The 25,077-nt window shown below is 35.0% G+C and overlaps 2 protein-coding genes across 11 annotated transcripts; one reads left to right on the top strand and one right to left on the bottom strand.

Moving 5' to 3' along the window:
- Window positions 1-1,283: 1,283 nt before the first annotated feature.
- LOC146917358 (disease resistance protein RPV1-like) lies at window positions 1,284-22,299 on the top strand. Of its 9 annotated transcripts, none has more exons than XM_085719184.1 (8): window positions 1,284-1,763; window positions 16,420-16,930; window positions 17,162-18,278; window positions 18,457-18,675; window positions 18,819-19,538; window positions 19,657-20,348; window positions 20,465-20,549; window positions 21,320-22,299. In XM_085719184.1, exons 1-6 carry the CDS (start codon window positions 1,430-1,432, stop codon window positions 20,206-20,208), a joined length of 3,453 nt encoding a protein of 1,150 aa, XP_085575310.1. In that variant the 5' UTR covers window positions 1,284-1,429; the 3' UTR covers window positions 20,209-20,348; window positions 20,465-20,549; window positions 21,320-22,299. The 9 variants fall into 9 exon arrangements, with proteins under 9 accessions (XP_085575310.1, XP_085575315.1, XP_085575308.1 ...); XM_085719189.1 differs by having other exon boundaries at window positions 19,709-20,348; window positions 21,317-22,155; XM_085719182.1 differs by lacking the exon at window positions 20,465-20,549.
- Window positions 22,270-24,642, bottom strand: LOC146917359 (methylecgonone reductase-like). Of its 2 annotated transcripts, XM_085719192.1 has the most exons (5): window positions 24,171-24,642; window positions 23,836-24,079; window positions 23,661-23,708; window positions 23,314-23,493; window positions 22,270-22,907 (listed from the first exon to the last, which is right to left on the bottom strand). In XM_085719192.1, exons 1-5 carry the CDS (start codon window positions 24,485-24,487, stop codon window positions 22,746-22,748), a joined length of 951 nt encoding a protein of 316 aa, XP_085575318.1. In that variant the 5' UTR covers window positions 24,488-24,642; the 3' UTR covers window positions 22,270-22,745. The 2 variants fall into 2 exon arrangements, with proteins under 2 accessions (XP_085575318.1, XP_085575319.1); XM_085719193.1 differs by lacking the exon at window positions 23,661-23,708.
- Window positions 24,643-25,077: the final 435 nt, after the last annotated feature.

The following is a 25,077-nucleotide window of genomic DNA, read 5'->3' on the forward strand; positions in this document are numbered from 1 at the left end:
TGTCTGTTTTGAGTCCACAAAAGAACTTCTTTATTTTCATTTCATATACTATTATTTTACTCTAATGAAATAACAAGGATCGCAGAAGTAAAAAGGAAAAAGTTTAAGAAGTGTAATTAATAACGTGGCACGAGGGCAACAAAAATAACAGGTTCTGCAATGATTTTTCCTAAAGAAAAAGTTGAACAATAATTTGATGATTTTAGCAAAAAAGTGACGGTGGGAGAAAAAAGGAGGTTGTACAATAATTGTGTGACTGGTCGAATGAGAAGAATGTTTCGCTACTAATTTAACTGCACACTCGTAAATAACTCAAGTGAAACTAGCTTTCCATTTTTATAGGTCTTGTGCACATAAAACTTATGGAAAAATCTAGCATTTCATGCATGGTAGTACATTTCATGCAAAAATCGGTTTTATGTATTATGCAGAGATAGTTAGGAAAACACAAACAGAATGGCATTTAGCATGGAATATTTAGCTTGCTTTTTTCCTAATATCATATCTATAATCTATCAGTGTGTGCTATTCCTTCTCTTGTTAAGAAACTAGTTTACCGGGGAATTAAAATATCACAACTTTTTGGTCCCTTTATTTAGTGTTTTTAAGCCATATGATTTTTTATGATAATGCTTCCCGCAAGCTTTTACCTTTTTTCTTTTTCTTCTTTAAGACGTTCACACTGCTTTATAAAAAATTATATGGAAAGAGGAAGTTGGAAAGTGATAATTATTTTAGTAGAAGATATATAGGAAATGTGACGGAAATTTCTCATTTCTAGCGGCAAAGTGTAGAGCCAAACTAGAGACAAAAAAATGGGAGAGAGAATTAAGGGGAGATTAATATATGCAATCTCACTCTATATTTTGTTGTATATTTTTTTATAAAAATTAAGGGGAAATTAATATTAATAATTGTGATAATAAGGACCATTTTACAATTGTCTAATATAAAATTTCAACTTCGGTTTTTTGAATTATATAGTCAATATCTTACCACTTGAGCTGACATCATATAAGATACTAATTTTTAAAAAACACGAATGATGAAGGAAGTGGCATACTACTGTTACTGTTATTCCACAGACCAACATCATTTATTTTTATTTAATCTGCTATATTATTATTTTACTCTCAAGAAGTAACAAACAAAGATTGCAGTAGTAAAAATGTAAAATTTTAAGTGTAATTAATAACGTGCCACGAGGGCAACAAAATTATTGTTCTGCAATGATTTTCACTAAAGAAAAAGTTGAACAATAATTGATCATTTTATCAAGAACCGACAGTGGAAGGATATTGGAGGAAGAGGCGGTACAATAATTGTGTGACTGTTCTTGTAATTTTTACAGATCTGATAGTAAACAATACTCCAGACCAAACTCTCATGGCTATGCAATCACCTTCTTCCTCCTCTTCTTCCTTCTCATATGGTTTCAGCTTCGATGTGTTCATTAGTTTCAGGGGTACCGACACTCGATCCGGCTTCACTGGTAGTCACTATAAAGCACTTTGTGACAAGGGAATCCGAACCTTCATGGATGACAAGGAGCTTCAGAAAGGTGACGAAATCACACCTTCGCTCCTCAAGAGCATTGAAGACTCGAGGATTGCTGTTATTGTATTCTCGAAGAACTATGCTACTTCATCATTTTGTCTGGATGAACTTGTCCACATCATTAACTACTTCAAGGAAAAGAGTCGCCTTGTTCTTCAAGTTTTCTATGATGTGGAACCTTCTGACGTACGACATCACAATAACAGGTATGGTGATGTAATATCCACACTAAACGTATCTAGAAAGTTTAGCGTGTGCATTAGTTTAGTACTGGATACATTAAAATTTACAACATAAAACTTCGAATGAATATCTTATACAACAATATGCGTTCGTACAATAATAATACAACTCAACTTTGCTAAAACATAGTAAATGCGTCCTTGCATATCCATATCATCCTGCAGCGGGTACGAACGAACACTTGCTGAAACATCCATTCGGCTACTAGCTTGCTAAACCAACCTGTTTATCTGAAACAAATAAGGATTGGGATGAGACATAATGTCTCAGTCAGTTCTACCTAATCCTAGGCTATAGGTAACCTTGGGGGAAACGTACGGTCACCACGTGTCTACAATACAACCTGCCAGTTGATTATACGTGTGTGGGGACTTGCATTCTTAGAAGGTCGTGCATGCTAGGGCCGTCATAAGATTCATAACTTGTTATAGGTCTTGCTTACTTATATAAGTGTCATGGCGGTTAAGGGGAATCTAAGACCGCTATGCCAAGATACGCTCTACGTATCGAGGCCTAAGCACAACATCATCCTGACACGATTCTAGATCGGACGATTAGGGAAACCTAAGATCGTAACCGGTATAACTTTCTTTACTTGCTTCTACTTGCATGAATATGTTGTGTCTAACAACATATCATGTCTTGCCACACTTAGAGATTCTTGCTATCATTCTAGTTCCTGACGATCTACGTCGAGGCGTTACTAGTTCTTGACGATCTACGTCAAGGCTCTATGACATAACATATAAATGTCTAATCAATTATATGCATAGTCAGATCCATTCATTAGGTTAGCGTTGAACAAACAAACATTATCTGAGTTCAATTTTACGGATTAGTCCCGGGTGGAGTAACCCCAGAAGTTAATCCCTTGCTACCGGTGAAAAACTTAGCTAAGGCACACCGGACTCCCTTAGTGACGTGCGGGTCCCTTTCGGCTTACCCCATTCCCCCTTGGAGAACCTTTTATATCCAACCTTGGAAGGAATACAAAAGACACGACACCTTTACTTTGATTACTTAGTGACATGCGGCTCCCTTGCAGCTTAACCGTTCCCCTCAAACAACCCCTTGTATCCAACCTAGTGCGGATAACAAGAGACATGACACTTTCATCTTAAAAAGTCTTGGTCTTATGCATGCATGAAAATTAAATCTATACATGCTATCTCTTTTACCTCGGATCCTTAATCGATCCTTCTAGAGGTAAACTATATGCTTTCTTAACTTCCTTTGTGAATAGATTAGCTAATCGCTTCACATCTTAGCATAAATAAATTCATGCATATCTATCTAGTTTTCGACAAGCTATGTCGAGGCTCTACATTCTTTCCCTTTCTTAGTTCATCGCTACCCCAGCGTAATACTTGTCATCTTATCCTCATGTGTCATGCCTCACCAATCTATCTTAATACTTGCTTCCTAATTCCTTATAAAATGGCTTGAAACATTGACAAGGAACCATTGGATTGGAGGGATTTATATCTATAAATAATCCTTGAAAATGAAACAGAATTCTGTCGTTGTTTACTCGGAACACTACAATTTTCACGTCTCTGTTCTGTTACTGTCGCCGTGGCGACACATTTCCCGCCGTGGCGACAGAAAGGCAGAAGAAAGTCATGCTTTCTGTTTTTCAGCTTGTCGCCGTTGTAACGCCCTCCTTTTTATTTAATTATTTTAATTCGTTTTAGAATATATTTATATATTTATATGATGTATATGAGGGATATATGATTTGTTGAGATTAGATGTCTTTTTATAATTTAGTTAATATATTTTGTTGAGTGATATTTTGTTATGTTATATGTTGGTATTTACTAGCATAATATATTTGATAATTGTTATAGATGTATATTTGTTATTTGGTGTATTATTATATATTTAGTAGAGAAATATTATTTATTAGAATATGAGGATTATTAGTGTGAGTGGATTTGGGGGTTAGAACAGAAAGAAGAATAAGTTGTTGGGCCTAAATAGATTTGGGAAGAATATTTTAGTATTATAAATAGAGAAGCTTAGGTTGGAAAGAGTTTACCTTAAACCGCTTTTTGGAAAAGAGGAGAACAAGAAAGAAGAGAAGAGAAGAGAAAAGTCAAGAGAAGAGGAGAATACTTTAGGAAAGAAGAACGCTGCTGCTGATTCAGGAATTAATCTAAGGTGAGGGTGAGACTATCTTGCATTAATATTAAGTTGTTAAATCATTAGATTACATCTAACAAGTTGGGGAGAGTTTGTGAGAATTTGAGAATTAGGGTTTTAAGAGAGATTTGATGATTGGACGATGAAAACTTGTTGAATTGATGTAGAAATTGTATACAGACCTTAGATAATCCATATGATGATTATTGGAAGTAGTTTTGAGGTTAGCACCATGAGATTAGGTGAAACTTGAAGAAAATCTGCATTCTGCCCGAATTTTGATATTAAAACAGGTATTGATCAGTGCGGAATTGGTCTTAGGTGTAAACACAAAAGTTGTAGGTATGGATGTTAGCTTTCTAATGCCGTTGGTCTCACGTCAAAATGATTTATAGAACTTGAGTTATGGTCAAATTACTGCACGAAGGTCACAGTGAATTTTTATGGACTTTCAGCACAACTTTTCCGCATTTAAAATGAAAACTGGTATTGATCAGTATAGAATTGGTCTTAGGCGTAAACATGAAAGTTTTAGATAATTTTGTTAGCTTTCCAGTGGCTTTAGTTTGACGTGAAAATGATGTTTGGTCTTTGAGTTATGATGAAAATACTACAGGGAGGTCTTAGTGAAATTGTACGTGACAGCATTCTCTGTTTCATGTTTTTGCGTTTTGTTCATATGTTTCTGTTTTGAATTGATCTTTGTTGTAAACATGAAAGTTGTTGATATTTGTGATATCTTTCCAGTAGCTTTGGTTTGACATGAAAATATGTTGTGGATAATTTATTATGTTTTTACAAAGATACATAGTGAATTATTGTTGATGTTTAAATACGATGTTATATGAAATTGTTTATGATTGATGAATATGATGTTTTAAGATGTTGTTTATTATCATTTGATATTGTTATATTATGATATGACATGAATTATTTATGTGATCCATATGTTGTCAAGATGTTAAGACGTTAAGATGATAAGAGTTGTTAAGTCGTCGAGTCGTTATGAAGTCATCAAGTTGTTAAGATGTTATGTTGTCAAGATGTCAAGATGCTAGGATGTCATAGATGTTCATGAAGTTGTCTAAGTGGTACGAAAGTTATGTCGTTGCATTAGAGTTGTGTCGTTGCATAGTCAGAGATGGGGGCTTAATGCCCGACAGGTCCTTTATGACCTTAGAGATGGGGGCTCAATGCCCGACAGGTCCTTTATGACCTTAGAGAAGAGGGCTTAATGCGCTGGTGGTTCCGCATGCATAATGAAGATGTCTAAGATGATTTAAGATGATTTGAGAAGTAGAAGTTGCATAGTCGAGTCGAAGTTGTTAAGATGTTGAGATGTCAAGTTGTCAAGTTGTTAAGATGTCAAGTTGATAAGTTATTAATGAAGTGCTATGAATGAAGACGAATGATTTATGATAAGATGTTACGTGAGTTATAATTATGTTAATATATGAAGTTGATTACGAATTTGATTATGAAGTTGTTTTCGGTAATGCTATGTTTTGATAATGATACTTATGTGAATTACATGATGATGCTTATGATTATATTTGATGTTAGATGTTGATGCTTATGATTATTATTGATGTTAGATGTCATGTGATTTATGGTAAGATGTTATGTGATTTATGATAAGGTGTTTGTGACTATTATTTGATGACATGTGATGATGTTTTATGATTAATAATTGAGGTTATTTGATGAAGTATATGACTAATATAAGAAGATTAATGACACTAGTTAAGGAAATTTAAGTTGTTAGATATGATTAATGAATTATAAGATGTTTAAGTTGTTGAATGTACTTTATATGTTTAATATTATTGTTTGAGAAATCTCACCCCTCAGCTTGGAAATGTTGCTCTTCGTATGGGTAACTTGCAGGTAATCAAGATTAGCTGCAGTTGTGGGTGGCTATCTCTCACAGTGTCTTTAGGTGCTCTAATACGTAACGGGATGAGATTGTGTCTTCTATTTCTATTCCTTACGTATTACTTATGGATTTTTATGAGTAAATGTTGAACAAGACTGATGAGATTTTTATGATGAGGCCTGCGTGCCAAAGATTATTTTTATTGTTGAACTAATTTCCGCTGCGAAGTTTTGAATTACTTATGTTAAATGATTTTGAAAAATAAATTGTTATTCATTCAGTTTATGAATTTTTAAGAAGTGTAGCATTCCGTTTAAAGTTGAATTACTCTGATTTTTAATTTTGTAATTTTTACGTTAGGAAAACGGGGTGTTACAGCCGTGGCGACACATTTCCCGCCATGGCGACAAAATGGCAGAAAGCTATGTTTTCTATTTTCAGCTTGTCACCGTGGCGACAAATGGCGTGCCCGACAGGCCATGACAGAAAAAAATGTGTAAAACAGCCATTTTCTTCAAAAACCTCCAATTTCAATGACCCAATGCATATTTCAACTCTAAAAATCACATAGACATTTAAAATAACATTAAGGAGGCAAGGATTAACAAGATTAGTGGACATGGCATGAGGAAGGGGAGAAATCATAAACTAAAATCTCATGTTTCCTTTCATCGATAAACACATAGTCCCAAGGATGGGAAAACTATCTATAGAACTCACCAAAACAAGTTTCTTGATTCCCAAGCCTTCAAGCATCAATTCCATTTCCATCAACAAACCCTAGCTTGCTTCAACAATCCTCCCAAGCTTTAGCTCGTCAATCCAACTTCAAATCATCTTTCTCTTTGGTTCTTGACCATGAAGAAACCATAACTTGTGTCATCCATCAATTTACCTAGTACCAAACCCTAACCTTGAATCTCTTCTTGAGAGGAGAAGTAGAGAAATCAAACTTAAACCAAGCTTCTAAAAGCTTAAGAGATCAAGAGGGAGCAAAATGAATTAAATTGTCATGGAAGGAAGAAGATTTGGAAGATTTGGTGGAGAGAAAGAGAGAAGGGGCGTGGGCTTTCTAGAGATAGGGAGGAGAAAATCTTTGCCAAAAACATAGAGAGAGAAGGAAGATGGGAAGTGAAATATTTTGGGGCCAAAACCATATAAATATCCTTTTGCTTGCAATTACCATTATGCCCTTACCTCAAACGTGTTTAATACGACACTGATACTTAACTCGTATTAAGCTGACATCACATAATGAACTTTCTCCATTACACTTTCCTTCCATAAACTTTTGTCCTCTGGCACGCTTGTCTAGTAATATTCCGATACTAACAAGCGGGATATTACACTCTACCCCCCCATAAAGAAATTTCGTCCTCGAAATTTAGAGATCATCTACCAATCACCGCGACTAAGACCTTCCTTCTTTAGTTTCAGTTATATAAAGTCTGATCATACCCACTCCAAAGAGTTCAAAGCATATTTTCCTTATCAAAACATGTAATTCATCTTCTTTCTTAATCTGCATAAAATCGAATGTAGTCTCTTCAGCCTTACTCTCTTTCTAAAAATCACTGAACTATCTTAGAACATCGTGTTTGAAACACACCTTTGCTACCTATGGATTGGTTGTCTTGGATCCATTCCTTCTCTGCTTAGCATGAACCATTCATACATGTAACCTTACATTAACTAGAACACTCAGGATTTTCCTTTAAATTGGGGTCCTACTGAAATTCGGGTTTGCCCTGTTGTGCTTACTTGCATCTAAAACATCTTATCTTGCATACATAATCTTTCTTACCGCACCTTGCGACTTATGCCTCTTACTTATGTTACTTATCTTGATGATTCTACAAATCTCTTATCTCTTTTTAGAGTCTTAAGAAACCTTTCCATCTCTTCACAATCTCATTGCACCCGAATTCATGGGTAACTCACATAACTTGACTTGGAGAAACGAAATCAATTACGCTGATTCACTTGACAATCTATTAACCAGTTTTGTGGATCTATGCTCTTAAAACTTTCTACTAAGTCCATTTGCACTTGCACTTGAATACTCTTACCAAAAATCCGTGCATCCCGTATGCTATTGGTATCACACGGACATTGTCGTTTTCTCATAAAACCTTATTTTCCATAGTATTTACATACTTTCAAATACCGCTTCTTGTTAGTTAATAACGATACTCGTTCAAGCATTTTGCTTGAAGAAATTTCTAAACATTGGTACATAGGTTCTTGGAACGAATAGATTCATGACTAAAAAAAAATATCATTTTAAAACTGAATCTGTAATGGTACCGCAGAACCACAGGACGAGTCTCTATATTTTGGAAAAAGTTTTACAACTCGCCCCAACTTGCCTATAACAAGTTGGTGCTGAAATATGTACGTCTTAAGTGAGCGTAATTGCTTATGACGTGACTCATCATTTTGAACAATATACAAGATCATGCTTTTGAAACAATATCGTTCCCAAGTTCCTTAATATCAATCTTAACTTTAAAAGTTATAAATCATGGCGTAACATTATTCTAGCAAGTATCGTTATAGTATGGTATAAGAGGGTATGTACTTCATCGTGCATATCTCATGAACCATATTCCCTTGTCTTAGCACATACTCTTCCTGACTAACCAACAACTTTTCTACGCATTCGACATCACCAATTAGGCAACCCGATTACTTCATTTCTGGTAACTCTAGTCTTTCTCATCTTACTTAAGTGAAGATACATCCTTTATACTTTTACCTTAATCATCACTGACTGTATGAGCATCAATACTTACTTATCATATTGAGAACTCCTCGATCGTCTCAAAATGCTTCTTACTAAAACTGTATTACTACGCCGAACATTCTTCACGAAGATTCTTACTACCAAATTCCATGTTCCATGGTTACAGTCCACAACTTTACCGATTAACTTCCTTTGCGCTACTCTGATTCCCACCGGTTGGTTTTAACCAATACTCTAATCCGTTGAGACGAGTGAAACTTCACACTCCTTTTATCATTTCATAAATATCTTCTTGAACTCTTCTCAAGACTTTCCATGTTGCAATCAACTTTGCAACCTTGCTCTACCCTTTGCTTGTAAGATTAAATCTCAAGGTAGACTTACCTCTTGACATATCAATGTCATACTTACACTATTTCCATGAATCGTTCTTACGACTTTCCATGGTAGACTCATCTTGCACCCGGACCTACTTTCCTTAAGCATCTAACATTGTATCTTTGTATTCTCGCATACTATATTTTGCTTAATCATACCAATGCTTGCTCGTTGGTTTTTCTTTTACAGAAAACTTCATAAATTAGAACACGGGTCATTGACATTGATGATTTCCACTATATATATATTTATCATAATATACTAAACCTAGGTCCCAGTCGTTACTCCAAAATCACGAAACGAGTTGACAACACATATGTGCTATCAGACCTTGTTCCAGGTGAATTTAGCTTACTCTATACGAGTTGTGACCGACCGGTGCCTACCGAATTCCATTTTAACTCCAAAAATGTCAACTTCAATCACCCATATGCGTATATCTTTCTAAACTCAGGTAAACTTTATATTTTAACATCTTAACGAGCCTTAGCAAGTCAATCAAGCAAAACATAGGTTTGAGGGATACTCATAACTCCACAAAATTCGAGTAACTTGTGACTTCATATAACTCTTCACCACTTTAACTTCTTACTTCATGCCTTCACATCCGTGACTTCCATTTTAAATACCAGAACCTCTAAACTCTTGGTCTAAGCTCCTTCTTGACTCTTGACACATTAACTTCCAAAGTTACCTTGAACCGAATCGATTTCGTTAATGGTTGCCTATGCTTTTTTCTTTGGAAACCTTAGGATGTGATATGCATTCGTTACTTGATGTTATAAAAGGTTTTCGTCTCAAAAAAAAATTGTGAAGACAACTCCCCAATAGTCTCTGCAGACCTTAGAGACGAATTGACAATTTCTTTTGAAAAACTAAAAATTTTGCCCCGGGTTCGCTATCAGCGAATACTTCTGGAGCACTTTCGCTATTAGCGAAATTTTCGATACGGGCGAGTTTCTTCAGCTCCACTATTATAGAAAACATGCATTGCATAAAAATCTCATTCCTCAAGTAACCCAATGCACATTAATTATTCCCAACATCCTAAAATATTCTATAATATATGCATGACAACATCAGCCTATTTCGATACAATTCTCGGCACGTAAAAATTAACGCCGTAGTCCTGATAACATAAAACTTTCACTTAAATCCTAAACTTCTTCCACCACGAATAGCTTACCTCATTACGTTGCCGCTTAACGCAACTTCACAAACACTAGAACCTTGTCCACTCTGAACCTATAAGTCCCTAGCTTCGACCACATAACGCTATTCCTGAGAGCCTACTGATTCCGTCAACCTACATCGACTTCTCTCTATCTTGTAGTCTTGCACTTACGTTCCATAATACAATTCCTTTCTATACAAAATACTTGTTCCAACAACGACTCTTATCGAAGATTCAGGCCATACTTAGACATCCCCAAATTCTTCACTTACGAGCATACAAAGTATCATTAACATCTTACCCAATGATGTCGGGACGTTCCTTCATAACATTGCCTTACTTTCCTGGAGGATTCGCACTTCTACTTTCTTAGTTCACCGGCCACCATCTGACACGATCCAACTCTTACTATAACTCGCTCTGAGTTCTCACTTCTCAGTTCATCTTCATCACATACTCCATTCCTCCTGGGTCCTATTCAGCTCTCAGGCATCTGTTCTAATCGTCGAATGCTAAATTGAGTTGATCAGGCTCAACTAACAACAACAACTAGAACATTTGCCCGGAACCCAATGGCCCACTACCTTAGTTGTAACTTAATGACCCAAGGCACGATCTGAATCGACCTGCTCTGATACCAAATGTAATACCCACACTAAACATATCTAGAAAGTTTAGCGTGTGCATTAGTTTAGTATTGGATACATTAAAATTTATAACATAAAACTTTGAATGAATATCTTATACAACAACATGCGTTCGTTCAATAATAATTCAACTCAACTTTGCTAATTGCATATCCATATCATCCTGCAGCGGGTACAAACGAACACTTGCTGAAACATCCATTCGGCTACTAGCTTGCTAAACCAACCTGTTTATCTGAAACAAATATGGATTGGGATGAGACATAATGTCTCAGTGAGTTCTACCTAATCCTAGGATATAGGTAACCTCGGGGAAAACCTACTGTCACCTCGTGTCTACAATACACCCTGCCGGTTGATTATACATGTGCGGGGACTTGCATTCTTAGATGGTCGTGCATGCTAGGGCCGTCATAAGATTCTTAACTTGTTATAGGTCTTGCTTACTTATATATGTGTCATGGCAGTTAAGGGGAATCTAAGACCGCTATGCCAAGATACGCTCTACGTATCGAGGCCTAAGAACAACATCATCGTGACACGATTCTAAACCGGACGATGAGGGAAACCTAAGATCGTCACCGACATAAATTTCTTTACTTGCTTCTACTTGCATGAATATGTTGTGTCTAACAACATATCATGTCTTGCCACACTTAGAGATTCTTGCTATCATTCTAGTTCTTGACGATCTACGTCGAGGCTTTACTAGTTCTTGATGATATACGTCAAGGCTCTATGACATAACATATAAATGCCTAATGAATATTCATAGTCAGATTCATTAATTAGGTTAGCATTGAACAAACAAACATTATCTGAGTTCAATTTTACGGATTAGTCCCGTGTGGAGTAACCCCGAAAGTTAATCCCTTACCACACGATGAAAAACCTAGCTAAGGCACACCAGACTCCCTTAGTGACGTGCGGGTCCCTTACAGATTACCCCATTCCCTCTTGGAGAACCTTTTATATCCAACCTTGGAAGGAATACAAAAGACACGACACCTTTACTTTGATTACTTAGTGACATGCGGCTCCCTTGCGGCTTAACCGTTCCCCTCGGAGAACCCCTTGTATCCAACCTAGTGTGGATAACAAGAGACATGACATTTTCATCTTAAAAAGTCTTGGTCTTGTGCATGCATGAAAATTAAATCTATACATGCTATCTCTTTTACCTCGGATCCTTAATCGATCCTTCTAGAGGTAAACTATATGCTTGCTTAACTTCCTTTGTGAATAGATTAGCTAATCGCTTCACATCTTAGCATAAATAAATTCATGCATATCTATCTAGTTCTCGACAAGCTATGTCGAGGCTTTACATTCTTTCCCTTTCTTAGTTCATCGCTACCCCAACGTAATACTTGTCATCTTATCCTCATGTGTCATGCCTCACCAATCTATCTTAATACTTGCTTCCTAATTCCTTATAAAATGGCTTGAAACATTGACAAGGAACCATTGGATTGGAGGGATTTATATCTATAAATAATCCTTGAAAATGAAACAGAATTCTGCCGTTGTTTACTCGGAACAATACAATTTTCACGTCTCTTTTCTGTTACTGTCGTCGTGGCGACAGAAAGGCAGAAAGTCATGCTTTCTATTTTTCAGCTTGTTGCCGTGGCGACACATTTCCCACCATGGCGACAAAATGGCAGAAAGGTATGTTTTCTATTTTCAGCTTGTCGCCGTGGCGACAAATGGTGTGCCCGGCAGGCCATGACAGAACGTGTAAAATAACCATTATCTTCAAAAACCTCCAATTTCAATGTCCCAATGCATATTTCAACTCTAAAAATCACATAGATACTTAAAATAACATTAAGGAGGCAAAGGATTAACAAGATTAGTGGACATGGCATGAGGAAGGGGAGAAATCATAAACTAAAATCTCATGTTTCCTTTTATGGATAAACACATAGTCCCAAGGATGAGAAAACTATCTATAGAACTCACCAAAACAAGTTTCTTGATTCCCAAGCCTTCAAGCATCACTTCCATTTCCATCAACAAACCCTAGCTTGCTTCAACAATCCTCCCAAGCTTTAGCTCATCAATCCAACTTCAAATCATCTTTCTCTTTGGTTCTTGACCATGAAAAAACCATAACTTGCGTCATCCATCAATTTACCTAGGACCAAACCCTAACCATGAATCTCTTCTTGAAAGGAGAAGTAGAGAAATCAAACTTAAACCAAGCTTCTAAAAGCTTAAGAGATCAAGAGGGAGCAAAATGAATTCACTTGTCATGAAAGGAAGAAGATTTGGAAGATTTGGTGGAGAGAAAGAGAGAAGGGGCGTGGGCTTTCTAGAGAGAGGGAGGAGAAAATCTTTGCCAAAAACATAGAGAGAGAGAAGGAAGATGGGAAATGAAATATTTTGGGGCCAAAACCATATAAATATCCTTTTGCTTGCAATTACCATTATGCCCTTACCTCAAACGTGTTTAATACGACACTGATACTTAACTCGTATTAAGCTGACATCACATAATGAACTTTCTCCATTACACTTTCTTTCCATAAACTTTCGTCCTCTGGCACGCTTGTCTGGTAATATTCCGATACTAACAAGCGGGATATTACAGGTGAAGCACCAATACTTGACAAAGACACTCAAAACCATTTTTATTTCTCTTTCATTTATATACTTTTCTTAATTTATGTGAAATGGTCAACTGGCTGAGTTAAATTGGGACGGAGGGAGTATCATTTAGTTTTTGCGTATTTTAAAAATATGTCGTAAATATACAAAATAAAAAGTTAATAAAGGGTGAAGATCCCGTGAGCTTAGCTCAGTTGGTAGGGATATTGCATGTTATATGCAGGGGCCGGGGTTCGAACTCCGGACACCCCACTTCTCCACATTTAATTTTGTGAGCTCTAGCCACTAGACTACTTGACAAAAAAAAAAGATGAAGATAAATATATGCAATGTCTCTGTATTTTATTTTAACGTTTATTTTTTACTAAAAATTAACTGAGAATTAACATTAATAATCATGACAATAATGATCATTTTACCACCGTCCAATATAAAATTCAAACTTTGTCCTTTAAACTTGTATAAATCAAACTCTTACCATAAACTAACATCACATGAGATTTTAATGTTTAAATAACACAAATGATGGAGAAAGTAGGATACTAAACATGGAAAATTCTATGGTGAAGTCATGAGAATGACTTTTCTGGTGAAGTTAACACTATATCATCAAAAATATAGTGAGTAACATCCCACTGTTTGTACAGTGGCATCAAAAGTTCAGTCCCCATAATATCATCAATTCATCATGATTAACAAGAGTACACTTAATCTAAGTTTATCCAACATTGTTTTAAGTGCAACACCCCACAAAGTGTAACACTTAAGACTATCACATAATATCAACTCTGTTTGCATGTTAAAGATGTCAACGATAAAATAGTACCTGTAAGTCCAAGATATTGCAAGTATTACTAGATGAATTACTATTGATCATTAATCAGTAATCAACAATTTAAAAATGAATTAAACATTAAGATCAAAATTAACTTTTACAAAAAAGTCAGTTTCCTGACTGCACCATAGAAGCTCCCAAATTTGTATTATAATATTACTATTAGTATGCTTCTTAAATTTCCTATTCTTGTCTGATTTTGAAGTCGATAGAACAACTACATTTATTTTCATTTCATATACTGTTATTTTACTCTCATGATGTAACGAAAACGAAGAAAGATTGCAGTAGTAAAAATGAAAAACGTTAAGAAGTCTAATAAATAACGTGCCACGAGGGCAAAAAAAAAAATGGTTCTTCAATGATTTTCACTAAAAGTTGAACAATAATTGATCATTTAAGCAAGAAGTAATTGTGAAAGGAATTGAGAAAAGAGGATGTACAATTATTGTGACTGGTCCACACGGCTATAGAAAAAGGATAAGGAAGTGTCATATATATAACAGTTACTCCCTTTCAAGTTTATTGATCATAAAATGCACATTCATGAAATTGTACCGTCGTATATATAAAAGTTATTAAGTTATTTAGACAAAAATTTCCGATGCTAAAAATAATGTTATAAATTTTATAATATTTCTTTAAATGATAAAGCATAATAATACGGGAAGTAATAATTATTTTAGAGTCTAAAACACTGTTATAAATATTAAAATTTTCTGTCATTTTTTTGTTTGTAATGGAAAGGGAAGTATCCTTAGCCTATTTTTTAGTGTTTTGCATGGATTTGATATGGAAATGGATTCCCAAAAAATAACAGCACCGATCTAGTCCGTCTGGTTTAAATCCACGGTTGATATGGTTGAAAACTAAATTAATTATCATTAAAACTTAGTGAAGAGGTGCGTCAAACTCCAAATATAATAGAAAAATGTTACTAATACACAAAAAATTGTGTTAAAAAGTCTGTTAAAAATGATGCTTTAGTTTTAGCATTCAACTAGATAGACTACTTATAGGTTATAGCATTCTAAGTTCTAACCAATATAAGGGGAGACATAAATTCTTACCTTTCCTCTCAAAAAAAAAAAATAATTCTTACCTTTTTTTCTTTCTTCATTTTCTTCACATTCACATTGCTTTAAAGAAATTACATGGAAGAAGGATGAGATGGTTACTTTACAGAAGATAGGAAATGGGAAGGAAGTTTCCCACTCGGTAAAAGTGTGACATAAAATTGGGGAGAGAATATTAAGCTTATTTTATGAGTTAACTAAATAGCTAGCAAATTTAACAGGGATATTAAGCTGTACATTGTTATGTTAGTACAGTTGGATAGCTAATTAAACATATAATAATTGTGTGTGCATTGTTAATTAACCATTTGGTTCTTGTGGTAATATTTTCAAGGCATGGTTGGTTGTCAATGACATGCAAATCCACATGGAAGATGAGAAGGAATTTCAGATTTGGTGGTAAAATGTAGAGCCAAAACTTGAGAAGATAATTGGAAACGAGAACATTGCATATCTATGCTAAGTAACTTAATCTTGTTGTTAACTAACTAACTAGTTAGTTTAAAGAGTAAATTACACTCCCCTCTCCTCAAAGATGTTTGAATTACACTTCCCTCCTCTCTTATGTTAAAATATACACTCCCCACCCCTCTTATTCAAAACATATTAGAAAAAATTTCACTCCCCTCCCCTAAGAGAAGTTTGAATTACATTCCCCTCCCCCCTTTTGTTAAAATCTACTCTTTACTCTAGGGAGGGGATTGTAATTCAATCATCTTATAAGGGAGGGGAGTGTATATTTTAACATAGGAGGGGTGGGGAGTGTAATTGAAGTATCTTTGAGGGGAGGGGAGTGCAATTTACTCTAGTTTAAAATGAAAATACGATCAGAACTTTCTTATGTATTCATTACCAACTTTCTTTAATTAGATGTTTGAATGGAATAGCTTGCATTTATTTTAATTTCATGTAATATAACACACTGATTAATTAAGTAACAAAGAGAAAAATTACATGCAACAGAAGAATAAAAGCAGTTGAAAACTAAAACATGTCAACAGTCTTGTACTACAACGATGTTATAAAGTTACTCATCAAAGACTTCACATCATTCATCACAAACCACAAAAACTTACTCAGTCATATTCTGCATTCTCAAACTGATCTTTTTTCATCCTATTTCTCACAGTTTTCATGGCTATGCAGTCACCTTCCTCATCCTCTTCATTTTCCTATGGATTCACTTACCAAGTGTTCCTCAGTTTTAGGGGAACTGACACTCGGTACGGTTTTACGGGCAATCTCTACATGGCTCTTATTGACAAGGGAATCCATACCTTCATTGATGACAATGATCTTCAAAGAGGAGATGAAATCACACCATCACTCATCAAGGCCATTGAAGAATCTAGGATTTCTATTCCTGTGTTTTCTATCAACTATGCCTCTTCAAAATTTTGTTTGGACGAACTTGTTCACATTATTCATTGCTACAAGACAAAGGGTCGCCTCGTCTTGCCTGTTTTCTTTGGTGTGGATCCTACTAATGTGCGCCATCATACAGGTAGCTATGGTGAAGCATTGGCTAAGCATGAAAAAAGGTTTCAAAATGATAAGGATAACATGGAGAGGTTGGAGCGATGGAAAGTGGCTCTGAGCCAGGCTGCTAACTTGTCCGGCTACCATGATAGTGCTCCTCGGTACCCAACTTTACTTAAATCCTATTTTTCCCTTTTATATTCTATTTCTTCAACTTCAATACAATAATCTCATCTTAGAGGTTAAATGGGAAATACCATTTTTATATACGTTTTTAAACAAGTATTAGTTATTTATATGTCGAAATAGTTAGAAATGTATAATGTATTATGAGTACATGGATGTGATTGTTATGTTGTTACATACTAACTTATCGTATTGGACATGAATAGATACGAATACAAGTTGATTGGAGAGATAGTCAAATACATCTCCAACAAGATCAGTCGTCAGCCCTTACATGTTGCCAATTACCCTATTGGATTGCAGTCTCGAGTACAACAAGTGAAATTGCTTCTTGATAAGGGATCTAAGGATGAGGTCCACATGGTAGGACTTTATGGTACTGGAGGCATGGGTAAATCAACACTTGCAAGAGCAATCTATAATTTTGTTGCTGATCAATTTGAAGGTTTATGTTTTCTTCATGATGTGAGAGAGAATTCAGCTCAAAATGACTTGAAACATCTCCAAGAGAAGCTTCTTCTAAAAACAACTGGATCGAAAATCAAGTTAGATCATGTTTGTGAGGGGATTCCAATCATAAAGGAAAGGCTGTGTAGAAAGAAGATTCTTTTGATTCTCGATGATGTTGACGATATGGAGCAACTACATGCTTTGGCTGGAGGACCTGATTGGTTTGGCCGTGGAAGCAGGGTTATCATTACCACTCGAGACAAACATTTACTGACCAGTCATGATATAGAAAGAACATATCTAGTAGAAGGGTTGTATGGGACAGAAGCTCTTGAATTGTTGAGGTGGATGGCTTTTAAAAATAACAAAGTACCTTCAAGTTATGAAGATGTTTTAAATCGCGCAGTTTCATATGCTTCGGGCCATCCCTTAGTTTTAGAAATAGTGGGTTCCAACTTGTTTGGAAAGAGCATAAAAGAATGGAAGGGTACATTAGATGGATATGAAAAGATTCCCAATAAAAAGATCCATGAGATACTTAAAGTAAGCTATGCTGCTTTGGAGGAAGAGCAGCAGAGTGTCTTTCTAGACATTGCTTGTTGCTTCAAAGGATGTGGATGGGAGGAGTTTGAAGATATACTTCGTGTTCACTATGGCCATTGCATAACACATCATCTAGGAGTGTTGGCTGAAAAATCTCTCGTTAAGATTAGTACTTGTTACCATTCGGGATCTATTAATGCTGTGAGATTACATGACTTGATAAAGGACATGGGTAAAGAAGTCGTCCGACAAGAATCACCTAGAGAGCCTGAAAAACGAAGTAGGTTATGGCGTCAAGAAGATATAGTTCAAGTTTTACATGAAAACACTGTGAGTAAGATTGATATTTATGTTCAATTTGTTATTTAGTTTTAATACGACTTTGCATTTTTTGGACTAAATATGACCATCTCATACTAGTATTTTTTTCACTTAATTACATTTAAATTTCTCTATATCTTATTGTTATTGTGGTTGATTCATGTTTTTTTTTTTTTTGTGTTAAAAGGGAACTAGTAAAATTGAAATGATAAATATGAATTTCCACTCCATGGAATCTGTAATAGACCAGAAAGGAAAGGCCTTCAAAAAGATGACAAAACTGAAAACACTTATCATTGAAAATGGACATTTTTCTGAAGGTCTCAAGTATCTTCCAAGCAGTTTGATAGTATTGAAATGGAAAGGATGTTTATCGGAGTCTCTATCATCTAGTATTTTAAGCAAGGCAAGTGAAATAACTTCATTTTATAAAAGTATATATTTATAAATTTACAATGATTTTGTTTCCGTCAACAACAAAAAATTACTATGAGAGTATTGTGTTTGGTTTTAAATTTATTTATTTGTTTCTTCCTTGTGTTTATGCAGAAGTTCCAGAATATGAAAGTCTTGACATTGGACGATAATGAATATTTAACACATATACCCGATGTCTCAGGCCTTTCAAATTTAGAAAAGTTCTCATTTGAAAGATGTGATAGTTTAATTACAATTCACAATTCAATTGGACATCTAAATAAACTTGAAAGGTTAAGTGCATTTGGTTGCAGCAAGCTCAAACGTTTTCCACCTTTAGGGTTGGCATCTCTTAAAGAATTGAATCTCTCTCATTGTGTGAGTCTCAAGAGTTTTCCAAAATTGTTATGCAAGATGACAAATATAGACAATATTTGGTTGAGTAATACTTCCATAGGAGAATTGCCATCGTCATTTCAAAATCTCAGTGAACTTCATGAGTTATATCTGCGGGAATGTGGAATGCTGAGGTTCCCAAAACAGAATGACAAAATGTATTCTATAGTGTTTTCAAATGTGACACATCTTATTCTCAGAGAATGCAACCTCTCAGATGAATGTCTCCAAATATTTCTTAAGTGGTGTGTTAATGTGACATATCTCAACTTATTGAATAACAATTTCAAAATTCTTCCCGAGTGCCTTAGTGAATGTCACCATCTTAAGGATCTTGATTTGTCTTACTGCACATCTCTTGAGGAAATTAGAGGGATTCCACCAAATCTTGAAGAGCTTTCTGCTTATGAATGCAACTCATTGAGTTCCTCAAGTAGAAAAATGTTAATGAGTCAGGTTTGTTGTTGTTTTTCATTGCACTATAGTATTTGACATCTTTTATAGTATTTCATATATATATATATATATATTTGATAATGTGTAATATATATTTGTATTTCATATAAACTAACAGCAACTACATGAGGCGGCTCGATGCACCTATTTTTATTTTCCAAATGGAACAGAGCCGAGGATACCAGAATGGTTTGAGCACCAAAGCAGGGGACCCACAATTTCTTTCTGGTTTCGTAAAGAAATCCCTTCTATGACTTGTATTTTTATTCTTCCGGAAGGTAATAATCGGACGTCTCACATAGGAGTCAATTATTTTGTGAATGGATGTGAAATTGAGTTAGATGGTTATTTTTATCGCTTTAGCTTTGTGTACTTGAAGCATACAAATTTGTTTCATACCCTGAAGTTGAATGAACTCAGTACAAGACAATATGAGTGTGATATAATGGACAAAGTACTTTCAAAAAATGAATGGATCCATGTGGAGCTTAAGTTGGATGATTGGAGTTATAATATAATTTTTGAGGAAGATCTGAATAAAATATTTAGAAGTGCTCAAATGGGAATCCACGTGTTAATGGATAAAAGCAACACGGAGGAGAATGTGGTATTCACCGATCCTTATATTAGAAAGACAAAATCAGATGAATATCTCAATGCTTCATTATGATTATCACAAGAGAAAATGAAACGAAAGAAATTTCCAATCCGTATAAATCTTTAGAGAAAGATTTGGGTGCTTCGTAAATTCAGGGCTAGGTTCAGAAAACAAAAAGAGCACTGGAGCTAGATTTTCTCAATGGATTGCAGGTTTGTCGTTTGCTGTTTACACTTTTCATTATTACCATTAATATAAACGTTGATTGATTTATGTATTTGTGCAGTCTATAATATTGTTTGAATTTAATGTTGAGGATGTTTTGTAGCACAAACCCTTCTCATAGAAGCATGTCTGGTGCCCAACATGTGTTTGTGTTCAACACTAACATGCACCAACACATGCGATTACATGTAAGTGTCGAGTCCGGTGTCGTGCTTCATAGGGAGGATGGTTTTTCATACTTGATTGGTGGAAATTATGAAAAAAACATTTTTACGCATAAATCTACCACCTTTTATTTCTTTTATTTTCTCTCTGTTCATATGGTTCAAAATGTCGAATTTTATTCAGAGTTTGCAAGTGCATTAGTTCAATTAGTAGACTGTCTAATTGTAAATTTTAGCCACTTTCCTATTGATTTTTTTTTTTGGAGTTATTGTAATGGTTAAGAAAGCTTAGGATTGAATTAGTAGACTGTACAATACATTCATATAGGAATTTGTTTAGTCCCTTTTCACAGGGGATTCTGCTAGGAAGGGACATCTATTGTGTCTTAATGTACTAAGTCATGCATCTCACCCAAGGTCCTGTGATTTCATTTACGGAAAAATTAATAACACATTCATTTTTAACTTTGATATGAAGTATATCATGATTACAATTGAAACATTGCTGATAAATATTTGATGATCTTGATGGTCCAAAATTGTCTCCACATATAGAACAAAATGAGTTTATACCTTTATCAGATGTTGGTACATCTCACAGAGCTGTTGACAGTGAATCTGACTCTAAAATTTCACCACCAAACTAACAATACAGTCGGATTTTATTTTCAAGTCATCTTGTTAGAAGTCATGAAGTTGACATATTGAAAAGTTTTCACTTAATTTCTTTTTTCATGTAAATATTTCAGAAGATCCTCTAATAGGTTGAAAATGGAATATATTTTTTTTAGCAGGCTCATCAAATTGGCGATTCTTCACATGTTCCTGCAATTGTTTAGCAAGAATCTGACAATGATTTGGTTATGGAGGATAATCAAGATGATACTGAATATTTGCTAAACTGCTGGGAATTGATATTAATGCTGGGGATGGTGGCAAGGTTAATGATGACTTAGTACAGATACAACCTCTTCTACTAGTGAATCACTCAAAATAGAAGAGGATGAGCAGTTCTCGAGAATCATATTGTATGAAGATGTAAATGAATACCTTTTCACCCTGAATGATGACACTCTGTCATTACACTTTTAGTAGGCATTTTTTTATGTAATTTTAGGTGATATTCATTGTAATTCATGGAGCTGCAAACCACAAAAGCACAAAAATTGAAGAATTTGGATTTCCAGCAAAGTTCAATTCGGGCGCCGAATCCAAGCATTCGGGCACCGAATTCCAGCCACCAGAAGAGCAGTTTGATTCGTAAAAAATCTGGCCCCGAACAGAAGAGTTTGGGCGCAGATTTTGACAGACTTGGGGAACGCGTTTTTGACTTCGGGCACCGAATTTCTGGGCTCGGGGGCCAATTTTCACAGGCCTATATATAGAAAAGTCCGTTTTTGACATAAGGGTTCACGATTTTAGAGAGAAAAGGCATATTTTGGAGCGGAGGCTTTGCAGATCTGGTGGGAGACCATCAAAACACATAGTCAATCATCCAATACTCGTATGAATCCTTGTTTCTATGGTAGTTATCTTGTACTTTAGCTATGAGTAACTAATCTCAACCCTTTGTTGGTCACAACCCCCTAATATATTAGATGAGTTTCTGCTCATTGAAGGTTTGATCGTACATTATAGATTTAGATTGAATAGTTAGTTTAGGTCGAGTCCCAAAAGCCCGGGTTAATAATCATTCATAGATATCAGTAGACATACGAAAAACTTTAAGAACAATTATGAACTGAATGAAAATTAAGCATTGCAATTTTATTCACAGGTGCTAAACAAATTACAATGTTCAAGGAATTACATAGAAGATCCTCTACTTGACTAAATCTAGGAAATCTAGCTACTCAAATTCACATGGAAAGAAAATTAAAAAATTAAACCAGAATAAATGATGAAGAGGTTGATGGAATCTTGTTTCCAAGTTGTTTCCATAGCATCCACCACGTGAAAAACAAGTTTCTGAATCTCTTATATGTAAAATTTGACTCATGTGTATTTTTTAAATTTACCATATATATCAACTCATGATCAACAACTTCTGCAACGAATGAGATAAAGGAAATTAAGAATGATTTTGTGCAAGGTAAAAAGGGAAAAATTGAAAATGATTCAAGATGCTTCATTTGATTATTCAATACAAGATCTTGCTCAAGGGTCACCATCCCACAGCTCTTCCAAGGATTTGTAAGGTCCATTTTCAGATAAAAACATTTATGCCTTGTAAAGTCTGCATTGTGGAATCTTATTGATTTTGTCCAATTCTTCTTGGGTAAGTTTCCAATCAAATATTTCAAGGTTTTGTTTCATCCTCTCTTTGTTGAAGCTTTTCACAATTACACTTGTCCCTTGCTCATGTATCCATCTTAGTGCTATCTGCAAGATAAACAAGTTAGACATTGACTTTAAGCATAACACTCATCACAATTAATTAGTGTGCATATGATGTTTATCCTAAAATTACTTATGTATAAGCTATTTTTATAACAAAAGTTAAAATAAAGTCAAACTTTTTTCTTATAAATTATTTGCATAAACGACAGTGAAGAGCTTACGGAAATAAGCTGAAAAGAGCTTATGACCATGTCATTAGCTGTTTCCAATCCATGAGCTCTGATAAGTCATAATCTGCCTTACAAGTATTTATGTTCGTAGATAAGCTGCACTAAGAAATCTAAAGAGGCAATTTATCTAACATTTTAAGGTTTTAGAACAGTTTGTTTAGGACAAGATTGTTCAAAGTTGTAATTGAAATTAGTTTGAAATATAAAATCAATTCCACCTGAGCTACACTCTTCTTTCTAGCCTCAGCAATTTCCTGAAGAATAGGATTCTCCATAACAGCATTAGAACCCCAAAAAACTTTGTATGCTCCCAATGGTGACCATTCACACACATGAATTCCTTTCTTCATGCAGAATTCCCTGAGTTTTCCTTGCTGCCATGATGGATTCATTTCTACCTAAATCGAAATAATCGACATGCAACCAATTGAGTGAATTTCATCTCTATGCAAGAATGGATTAACTAATACTAACTTCATAACAAGTTATATTGGTATTAATGTAATATTGATTGGTTAATGACTCGGACAAATACTCGGTTAATTCATTTGATTACTTCTTATACCTGATTAACTGCCGGTGAAATGGTTGCACTTTCCAAGAGTAGCGAAAGCTTTTTGATTCATTTGATGCCACCAATTGAGTGAATTTCATAACATGTTATATCAGTATTAACGTAATATTGATTGGTTAATGACTCGGACAAATTCTCGGTTAATTCATTTGATTACTTCTTATACCTGATTAACTGCGGGGGAAATGGTTGCATTTTCCAAGAGTAGGGAAAGCTTTTTGATACCAAAGTTGCTAACACCAATTGACTTGGCTAAGCCTAATCTGTAACAATCTTCCATAGCTTTCCATGTTCCTTTTATGTCAAAGGGAATCACATCCTTACCTGTGAAGTTAAAGCCTTCAACATCTTCTTTCAATCTCACTGGCCAGTGAATCAAATAGAGATCCACATACTCCAACCTCAGATTCCTAAAAAATTGCAACAAAAAATATAAAAAAATAAAAATTAGAGAATGAAAAAATGCAAACTGAAAAAAAGAGGGTAGAGAATGATGCTTGCTTTAGGGTGGTTTTGAGAGCATTGAGAACAAGGTCTTGGTGAGCATCCGTGCACCATAACTTGGAAGTAACGAAAACTTCATCGCGATTTTTTATAAGTCCGAGCTCTAAAGCTTTTGACACAGCTTGGCCTAGAGGTTCTTCGGTACCATAGATAGAAGCTGTATCAAAACTTCTGTAGCCAATGTCAATAGCATCAACCAAAATTGAAGTGAGATCTTCATTTGATGGAAGCGGAGATGTAGCAGTTCCGAGTCCTATTATTGGCATCTTTCCCCCTGAATTTAGTATCACCTCATGGAGTTTAGTTGCTTCCATCTTTTTTAGTGTTAGTTCAATTCACCATTGATTCTTAGATATGATGGATGTTAACTTTGAGTTTGGTTGATTGAGGTGTGGCTATATTGTGTCCACATCTTAATGTGTTGCATAAATAAAAGTTCAGAAGACACATTTCAAGCCTTAGGTTGCATAAAAGACAGTCCAATACGCAACCAAGCTTTTATTATGGTTTTATTGACTATTTGGCCCCAGATGATAAATGCATGGTCCCTGATATATGAACAATGTAAGGTAGTGAATGTTTCAAGTGTTTTGTTGTTGGTCACTTGATTTTTTATTAAGGTTGGTGGGTTTTGTTAAAAACATGACAAAATTCCACATCATGTAGAAGATTAATGCTGTTATATGATATTTATTTACCAAGTATTATACACAAATCATAGAAGGTGTTGGGCCAGTAGGAAGAGTTTGGCATTGTGACTTCACTGAATGCTGTTTAAATCTTTTTAGGTATGATTGTAAAATTACGATTAATGTCACTTTAATTAATAAGTGTTATTTTGTCAAATCACAAAGCAATCCGGCACGAGGCATTAGTCTTTGCAGTTGCGTTTAGAGGATACCCA

Source organism: Medicago sativa, chromosome 6, assembly GCF_051527215.1.
Source record: "Medicago sativa cultivar Bolivia chromosome 6, Bolivia_mono, whole genome shotgun sequence".
NCBI lineage: Eukaryota > Viridiplantae > Streptophyta > Magnoliopsida > Fabales > Fabaceae > Medicago > Medicago sativa.

Coding starts and splice junctions, on each gene's coding strand:
- LOC146917358 (XM_085719184.1), top strand. CDS start 1,430: ATGGTTTCAGCTTCGATGTGTTCATTAGTTTCAGGGGTACCGACACTC. Junction 16,931..17,161: donor TACCATGATAGTGCTCCTCG/GTACCCAACTTT, acceptor GGACATGAATAG/ATACGAATACAAGTTGATTG. Junction 19,539..19,656: donor GAAAAATGTTAATGAGTCAG/GTTTGTTGTTGT, acceptor ATAAACTAACAG/CAACTACATGAGGCGGCTCG.
- LOC146917359 (XM_085719192.1), bottom strand. CDS start 24,487: ATGGAAGCAACTAAACTCCATGAGGTGATACTAAATTCAGGGGGAAAG. Junction 23,709..23,835: donor TTTCCCCCGCAGTTAATCAG/GTATAAGAAGTA, acceptor TGAATCAAAAAG/CTTTCGCTACTCTTGGAAAG. Junction 23,494..23,660: donor TTTCACCGGCAGTTAATCAG/GTATAAGAAGTA, acceptor ATTTCGATTTAG/GTAGAAATGAATCCATCATG.